This window comes from Cherax quadricarinatus, chromosome 13 (genome assembly GCF_038502225.1).
Source record: "Cherax quadricarinatus isolate ZL_2023a chromosome 13, ASM3850222v1, whole genome shotgun sequence".
NCBI lineage: Eukaryota > Metazoa > Arthropoda > Malacostraca > Decapoda > Parastacidae > Cherax > Cherax quadricarinatus.
Window position 1 is genome coordinate 25,207,759 of NC_091304.1, and position 9,195 is coordinate 25,216,953.

General features: G+C 39.4%; 1 protein-coding gene across 1 annotated transcript in view; it reads left to right on the forward strand.

The window, feature by feature from the left end:
- LOC128688710 (chloride channel protein 7) overlaps positions 1 to 8,008 on the forward strand; it is an 85,214-nt gene extending 77,206 nt beyond the window's left edge. The window contains exon 9 of the mRNA XM_053776698.2: positions 191 to 8,008. Within this exon, the coding sequence (XP_053632673.2) occupies positions 191 to 550 (360 nt within the window). The 3' untranslated portion in view covers positions 551 to 8,008. The remainder of the gene's footprint in view (positions 1 to 190) is intronic.
- The last annotated feature ends 1,187 nt before the right edge of the window (positions 8,009 to 9,195 follow it).

The following is a 9,195-nucleotide window of genomic DNA, read 5'->3' on the forward strand; positions in this document are numbered from 1 at the left end:
AGGCTGTTAAAGCCATTGCTTTGATATTTTTGTATAAGAATGCATCCATTTGCTTCCCTTGAATGTGATATAATACACTCCTGTGCTAAAATGTTGGTAAAAAAATATATAATAATATTTAGGAAGTTATCTTTGTGCCTAACCATTCTCATCTCTTTTTTTTTATTATATATTATTTTTTTTTTTTTAGGTTTTCAACGAAAATGCTGAAGTGTGGCAGAATAGCAAAGTAGATATCAGTCTCTTCCGTCTGTCTTATCCACGGTACTTCACTCTGGATGAAGTTGAGTTGAATTCTGAGGATTTGAACTGCACAGTTGATGTTAGACCATTTTACAACCCCTCACCCTACTCAATAGTTACCTGCACTCCCCTGCCAAGAATGTTCAATCTTTTCAGGGCTCTTGGTTTAAGACATCTTGTTGTAGTTGATGACAATAATGGAGTTGTTGGTATTGTGACTCGTAAAGATCTTGTAAAGTACAGAATTTGGAAACATAGAGGGCAGATGGGTTTAGAAGAGCTAGTCATTTATAACAGTGTTTCTTAAATAATAATAATATATTACAGATTCATCAGAGTTATTTTCCTGGAAAAAATAAATGTTTTTTTAAGGTTGTGAGATTACATCAAAGAATATGTACAGTACATTAATTTACAACTTACCAGTTATGTTGATTTCATTTTTATTAAAAAAACACTTTCACCACTAATATTGATAAATAAATTTTAATTTACTTCCTTGCATTTTGTTGAATATTTTTCTAAATATTATATTTATTCTAAATTAAAATTAATAATTGTTACCACTCAGTGGTCTGATTTGACTTCTGGATTTCTGCCCTTCATTATTTCACTCACACTTTACTAACAGTCCAGAACAGAACAAAATATCAGATTTTCATTTACAATTTGGATGTTATTTTTTAATTGTTAGTGCCATAATGTTTTGACGCTTCATTTTTTAAATTAATGCATGAAATCTTTAAAAAATTAAACGTACTATATAATGAACATAAGGTTGTGGATGTTTTACCTTTATTGGAATTACTGAGCTCAGTTATTAAATTGTTCATCTTGTGTGATTACCTGTAAGAGTAAATAATATCCAAGTCATCTGATTAGCTTTAATATAGGTATAGCTGAAGAGCTGAGCCTAAAATTATCCTCATTTATCTAGATTTGCTACAATCAGTATTTTAACAGTAAAACATAGTGTATCTTTTAATGAATGGGGGCTGCAAATATCTTGAATAAGTAAGAAAGTGGAGTACTTCAGCAGTGAAATTATGTTTCATTTTGGTAGATTGATGCTAGTAAAGATTTACAAACTTTAGAGATCATACATGTATTAAAATTTTACACAAATAACCTGCACATAGGAGAAACAAACTTATGATAATGTTTCAGTCTGACTTAGATCATCATCTGGTCACATTAACTGGTTTATGGTCCAGGTCAGACCAAAACATTGTCATAAGTTTCTTTTTCCTATGTGCAGGTTATTTGTGTACTGTTCCAGTTATGGTATTGTGCTTTTTTACTATTCTTTTTGTATTAAAATTTACTGGTATTGCACCTCCTAATATATACAAACTCTTGTTTTCTGTAGTAATGCCCTCTCATACAAGCTTCCAGGCAGCCCTATTTAAGTACTCTAGTATATAATGTTACCTGCTCTTTATCGTTTATGCTTTCAAAAAGCAGGCTGGAAAATTGTTTCAGGAATTTTAAAAAAAAATTCTGCATGGGAAAATTACATTTAACCCTTTCAGGGTCAAGAGGCCCTCTCCTAAACTTGTTCTCAGGGTCAAAAATTTTTTGGAAAAAAAAAATTCTTATGAAAAGATAGAGAATCATTTCCCTATCATAATGACACCAAAAGTATGAAATTTGATGGAAAACTTATGGAATTATGCTCTCGCGAAGTCAGCAGTCTCAACGGTGTTTACGCATTGGCAATTTTGCCCACTTTCAGCCCTATTTTCAGTCAATTCCAGTGTACTAGTCAACAAAAATTATAACTATTTCGCTGAACTCCATTTTTTTCTATCGAATGAGTACAAGAAACCACCTATTTACCGATTTCAACTATCCAATAAAATAGTCAGAAATTAGCAATTTTGCCAATTTCACACAAATTTCAAAAGATGCCAATTTCCAAATAGGGTCCAGAATAAACAAGACAGACATTCCTGGCACTAAAATAACACTTCCTCTGTTCATTAATCACGTCTCCAGGCCCCTCTTACATTTCTTTTGCTTTCTACATTGAATTTTTATTCTCTCAAAAAATAGAAGATTTACTGTTATGCAGGCTACTGCATTAGTGTAGAAATGGTATAAATAATATCAGCGCACTTGTGAAAGAATATTAGACTCGCCAGTTGACGTGTATTGGACACATGGCATGATTTGTTTACTTTTGAACTTTGGCAAAAATCGAACATTTCTGCTACTTTGAGCTCAATTTCAAGATACTTTTCATTGTGAAACCAATCAAAATCATCTCAATTTCTGTAATATGTCTTCCATTCTATAAAGTGAGGCCAGGAAAACTAGAATACAACAATAAATACCACATGCAAATACAGTGCAAAATCGGTTATAAACCAAAAACACGGTCAGTTTTTTTTTCTCGTTACGCACTGTGCGCTGCAGGATTTTTTTTATACTGTGCACACTGACCACATAGACCCATTCTTTCATATGTAAGCCTACCAGCTTTCTCTCGCTAGATTTGAAGGTGCTAGAATTTACGCATACTAGTACATCAATAACCCTGGTGCGTAAGCCGTACTAGTACGTCGGAAACCCCGAAAGGGTTAAAATTCAAAAACAAGAGAAAAGATATTTCTCTCACAAGGAGTTAATATTTTTGATAATGAGCAGATTGTTGCTGAGTGAGGCAAGTGCAAGAACAACTAACATGAAGGAGGAATACAGAAGGAGTTACTGAGTGAGAAGTACAGGAGCAGCAAACATAGATGAGTAGAGAGGGGTTAGATAGAGAAGACAAGTAAAATGTAAGTGACAAATAATTGCTGGTTTTAAATCTCGTAAGTTTATAATCATTACTAGTAATAATTTCACATCACTTGAATATTATGTTTCGGCGGGAGACAGAGAGAGAGAGATTTTGGGAAATGTTGAGTGAATACATGGGGAGTTTTGAACCAAGTGTGAGAGTACTTGTGGTTGGGGATTTCAATGCTAAAGTGGGTAAAAATGTTGTGGATGGAGTAGTAGGTAAATTTGGGGTGCCAGGGGTAAATGTAAATGGGGAGCCATTAATTGAGCTATGTGTAGAAAGAGATTTGGTAAGAAGTAATACATATTTTATGAAAAAGAGGATAAATAAATATACAAGGTATGATGTAGCACGTAATGAAAGTAGTTTGTTAGATTATGTATTGGTGGATAAAAGGTTAATGGGTAGGCTCCAGGATGTACACCTTTATAGAGGGGCAACTGATATATCGGATCATTATTTAGTTGTAGCTACAGTTAGAGTAAGAGGTAGATGGGACAAGAAGAAGGTGGCAACAACAAGTAGGAGGGAAGTGAAAGTGTATAAACTAAGGGAGGAGGAAGTTCGGGTGAGATATAAGCGACTATTGGTAGAAAGGTGGGCTAGTGCAAAGATGAGTAGTGGGGGGGGGGGGTTGAAGAGGGTTGGATGAGTTTTAAAAATGCTGTATTAGAATGTGGGGCAGAAGTTTGTGGTTATAGGAGGGTGGGGGCAGGAGGAAAGAGGAGTGATTGGTGGAATGATGAAGTAAAGGGTGTGATAAAAGAGAAAAAGTTAGCTTATGAGAGGTTTTTACAAAGCAGAAGTGTTATAAGAAGAGCAGAGTATATGGAGAGTAAAAGAAAGGTGAAAAGAGTGGTGAGAGAGTGCAAAAGGAGAGCAGATGATAGAGTGGGAGAGGCACTGTCAAGAAATTTTAATGAAAATAAGAAAAAATTTTGGAGTGATTTAAACAAGTTAAGAAAGCCTAGGGAACGTATGGATTTGTCAGTTAAAAACAGAGTAGGGGAGTTAGTAGATGGGGAGAGGGAGGTATTAGGTAGACGGTGAGAATATTTTGAGGAACTTTTAAATGTTGAGGAAGAAAGGGAGGTGGTAATTTCATGCACTGGCCAGGGAGGTATACCATCTTTTAGGAGTGAAGAAGAGCAGAATGTAAGTGTGGGGGAGGTACGTGAGGCATTACGTAGAATGAAAGGAGGTAAAGCAGCTGGAACTGATGGGATCATGACAGAAATGTTAAAAGCAGGGGGGGGATATAGTGTTGGAGTGGTTGGTACTTTTGTTTAATAAATGTATGAAACAGGGGAAGGTACCTAGGGATTGGCGGAGAGCATGTATAGTCCCTTTATATGAAGGGAAGGGGGTCAAAAGAGATTGTAAAATCTATAGAAGAATAAGTTTATTGAGTATACCAGGAAAAGTGTATGGTAGGGTTATTATTGAAAGAATTAGAGGTAAGACAGAATGTAGGATTGCGGATGAGCAAGGAGGTTTCAGAGTGGGTAGGGGATGTGTAGATCAAGTGTTTACATTGAAGCATATATGTGAACAGTATTTAGATAAAGGTAGGGAAGTTTTTATTGCATTTATGGATTTAGAAAAGGCATATGATAGAGCGGATAGAGGAGCAATGTGGCAGATGTTGCAAGTATATGGAATAGGTCGTAAGTTACTAAATGCTGTAAAGAGCTTTTATGAGGATAGTGAGGCTCAGGTTAGGGTGTGTAGAAGAGAGGGAGACTACTTCCCGGTAAAAGTAGGTCTTAGACAGGGATGTGTAATGTCACCATGGTTGTTTAATATATTTATAGATGGGGTTGTAAAAGAAGTAAATGCTAGGGTGTTCGGGAGAGGGGTGGGATTAAATTATGGGGAATCAAATACAAAATGGTAATTGACACAGTTACTTTTTGCTGATGATACTGTGCTTATGGGAGATTCTAAAGAAAAATTGCAAAGGTTAGTGGATGAGTTTGGGAGTGTGTATAAAGGTAGAAAGTTGAAAGTGAACATAGGAAAGAGTAAGGTAATGAGGGTATCAAATGATATAGATAAAGAAAAATTGGATATCAAATTGGGGAGGAGGAGTATGGAAGAAATGAATGTTTTCAGATACTTGGGAGTTGACGTGTCGGCGGATGGGTCTATGAAAGATAGAGGTGAATCATAGAATTGATGAGGGGAAAAGGGTGAGCGGTGCACTTAGGAGTCTGTGGAGACAAAGAACTTTGTCCTTGGAGGCAAAGAGAGGAATGTATGAGAGTATAGTTTTACCAACGCTCTTATATGGGTGTGAAGCATGGGTGATGAATGTTGCAGCGAGGAGAAGGCTGGAGGCAGTGGAGATGTCATGTCTGAGGGCAATGTGTGGTGTGAATATAATGCAGAGAATTCGTAGTTTGGAAGTTAGGAGGAGGTGCAGGATTACCAAAACTGTTGTCCAGAGGGCTGAGGAAGGGTTGTTGAGGTGGTTCGGACATGTAGAGAGAATGGAGCGAAACAGAATGACTTCAAGAGTGTATCAGTCTGTAGTGGAAGGAAGGCGGGGTAGGGGTCGGCCTAGGAAAGGTTGGAGGGAGGGGGTAAAGGAGATTTTGTGTGCGAGGGGCTTGGACTTCCAGCAGGCATGCGTGAGCGTGTTTGATAGGAATGAATGGAAACAAATGGTTTTTAATACTTGACGTGCTGTCAAAGTAACATTTATGAAGGGATTCAGGGAAACCGGCAGGCCGGACTTGAGTCCTGGAGATGGGAAGTACAGTGCCTGCACTCTGAAGAGGGGTGTTAATGTTGCAGTTTAAAAACTGTAGTGTAAAGCACCCTTCTGGCAAGACAGTGATGGAATGAATGATGGTGAAAGTTTTTCTTTTTCGGGCCACCCTGCCTTGGTGGGAATCTGCCAGTGTTAATAAAAAAAAATAACATTCATACATACATACATACATTATAGGTAGTAGATTGGCAGACAGCAACTGCCCAGGGAGGTACTCCCGTCCTGCCAAGTGAGTGTAAAACAAAAGCCTGTAATTGTTTTACATGATGGTAGGATTGCTGGTGTCCTTTTTTCTGTCTCATGAACATGCAAGATTTCAGGTATGTCTTGCTACTTCTACTTACAAATAGGTCACACTACACATACATGTACAAGCACATATATACACACCCCTCTGGGCTTTCTTCTATTTTCTTTCTAGTTCTTATTCTTGTTTATTTCCTCTTATCTCCATGGGGAAGTGGAACAGAATTCTTCCTCCGTAAGCCATGCGAGTTGTAAGAGGCGACTAAAATGCCGGGAGCAAGGGCCTAGTAACCTCTTCTCCTGTATATATTACTAAATGGAAAAGGAGAAACTTTCGTTTTTCCTTTTGGGCCACCCCGCCTCGGTGGGATACGGCTGGTGTGTTGAAAGAAAGAAGATATATATATATATGTACATACATTATAGGTAGTAGGTTGGTAGACAGCAACCGCCCAGGGAGGTACTACCGTCCTGCCAAGTGAGTGTAAAACGAAAGCCTGTAATTGTTTTACATGATGGTAGGATTGCTGGTGTCCATTTTTCTGTCTCGTAAACATGCAAGATTTCAGGTACGTCTTGCTACTTCTTCTTACACTTAGGTCACACTACACATTCATGTACAAGCATGTATATATATATGTACACATCCCTCTGGGTTTTCTTCTATTTTCTTACTAGTTCTTGTTCTTGTTTATTTCTTGTTCTCTCCATGGGGAAGTGGAACAGAATTCTTCCTCCGTAACCCATGTGTGTTGTAAGAGGCGACTAAAATGCTGGGGGCAAGGGGCTAGTAACCCCTTCTCCTGTATAAATTACTAAATTTAAAAAAGAGAAACTTTTGTTTTTCTTTTTGATCCACCCTGCCTCGATGGGATACAGCCGCTTTGTTGAAAGAAGAAGAATATACATACATACATACATACATACACACACACAGGTCTCCCTCAACATTAGCGTTTTCAACTTTCGCGGGCTTCACACATTTGCAAATTCCCAATCACCAAATTCCCAGCCACCAAATTCTCAGCCGCCAAATCATATTTAAGTTTCCCGCCACCTGCGAGTCCCTACTACCCTCCCTCCGACGCACAACTGCCAGCCAGCCCTCCCACCACTGTGTGGTGAGTGTTTTGTTTGTTCATTATTTGCTATTAAACTACAGTATAAATAATGTAAACCCATTTATGACTGCATATTGGAATGGCTATTCAGACAGGTATTGGACGGTGACATTATGTGTTTACTCTTGAGCACAGCAAAGAATCAAACATTTCTGCTGCTGCTAATAATAACAACAGTAATAATTATAATAATAATAAATACGATAGAATTGAAGAAGGAAATTGTACAAAAAAACGAGGGAGTGGTTAACACATCGTCAGTGTGGCTTTGTTTATGCTGGAGTGAGCATTAGTCTCCATCCTCTTCCAAACATTTCACAATAATTCATTGTTTACCTGGAGAGAGTTCCGGGGGTCAACGCCCCCGCGGCCCGGTCTGTGACCAGGCCTCCTGGTGGATCAGAGCCTGATCAACCAGGCTGTTGCTGCTGGCTGCACGCAAACCAACGTACGAGCCACAGCCCGGCTGATCCGGAACTGACTTTAGGTGCTTGTCCAGTGCCAGCTTGAAGACTGCCAGGGGTCTGTTGGTAATCCCCCTTATGTGTGCTGGGAGGCAGTTGAACAGTCTCGGGCCCCTGACACTTATTGTATGGTCTCTTAACGTGCTAGTGACACCCCTGCTTTTCATTGGGGGGATGTTGCGTCGTCTGCCAAGTCTTTTGCTTTCGTAGTGAGTGATTTTCGTGTGTTTGGTGCTTGTAGATTGAGTGCAACTGGAGTGGTAGAGGCAGTGGTTGAGGAAGCGGTTGAAGCAGTGGGTGAGGCAGTGAGTGAGGCATGGGTTGAAGCAGCAGTTGAGGCAGCAGTTGAGGCATTGGTAGAGGCAGCGGTTGAGGCAGCGGTTGAGGCAGCGGTTGAGGCAGTGGGTGAGGCAGTGGGTGAGGCAGCGGGTGAGGCAGCGGTTGAGGCAGCGGTTGAGGCAGTGGGTGAGGCAGCGGTTGAGGCAGCGGTTGAGGCAGTGGTTGAGGCAGTGGTATTTAATAACATACATGTTAATAATAATACATGTTATTAATAACATGTACTATTATTATTTATAACATATATGTTATTAAATACCACTGCCTCAACTGCTGCTTCTACCACTGCCTCAACCGCTGCCTTAACCGCTGCCTCAACCACTGCCTCTACCATTGCCTCAACCGCTGCCTCAACCGCTGCCTCACCCACTGCCTCACCCACTGCCTCACCCACTGCCTCACCCACTGCCTCACCCACTGCCTCAACCATTGCCTCAACTGCTTCCTCAACCACTGCCTCTCCCACCACTCAGTATGGTGAGTGTTTTGTTTGTTCATTATTTGCTATTAAACTACACTATAAATAATGCCAACCCATTCATGACTGCATATTGGAATGGCTATTCGGACAGGTATTGGATGGTGACATCATATGTTTACTCTTGAACACAGCAAAGAATCAAACATTTCTGCTACTGCTAATAATAACAATAATAATAATAATAATAATAATAATAATAATAATAATAATAATAATAATAATAAATACAATAGAATTGAAGAAGGAAATTGTACAAAAATACGAGGGAGTAGTTGACACATCGTCAGTGTGGCTTTGTTTATGCTGGAGTGAGCATTAGTCTCCGTCTTCTTCCAAACATTTCACAATAATTCATTGTGTTTGGTGCTTGTAAATTGAGTGTGACTGGAGTGGTAGAGGCAGTGGTTGAGGAAGCAGTTGAGGCAATGGTTGAGGCAGTGGGTGAGGCAGTGGGTGAGGCAGTGGGTGAGGCAGCGGTTGAGGCAATGGTAGAGGCAGTGGTTGAGGCAGCGGTTAAGGCAGCGGTTGAGGCAGTGGTAGAAGCAGCAGTTGAGGCAGTGGTATTTAATAACATATATGTTATAAATAATAATAATACATGTTATTAATAACATGTACTATTATTATTTATAACATATATGTTATTAAATACCACTGCCTCAACAACTGCCTCTACCATTGCCTCAACCACCGCCTCAACCGCTGCCTCAACCACTGCCTCTACCATTGCCTCAACT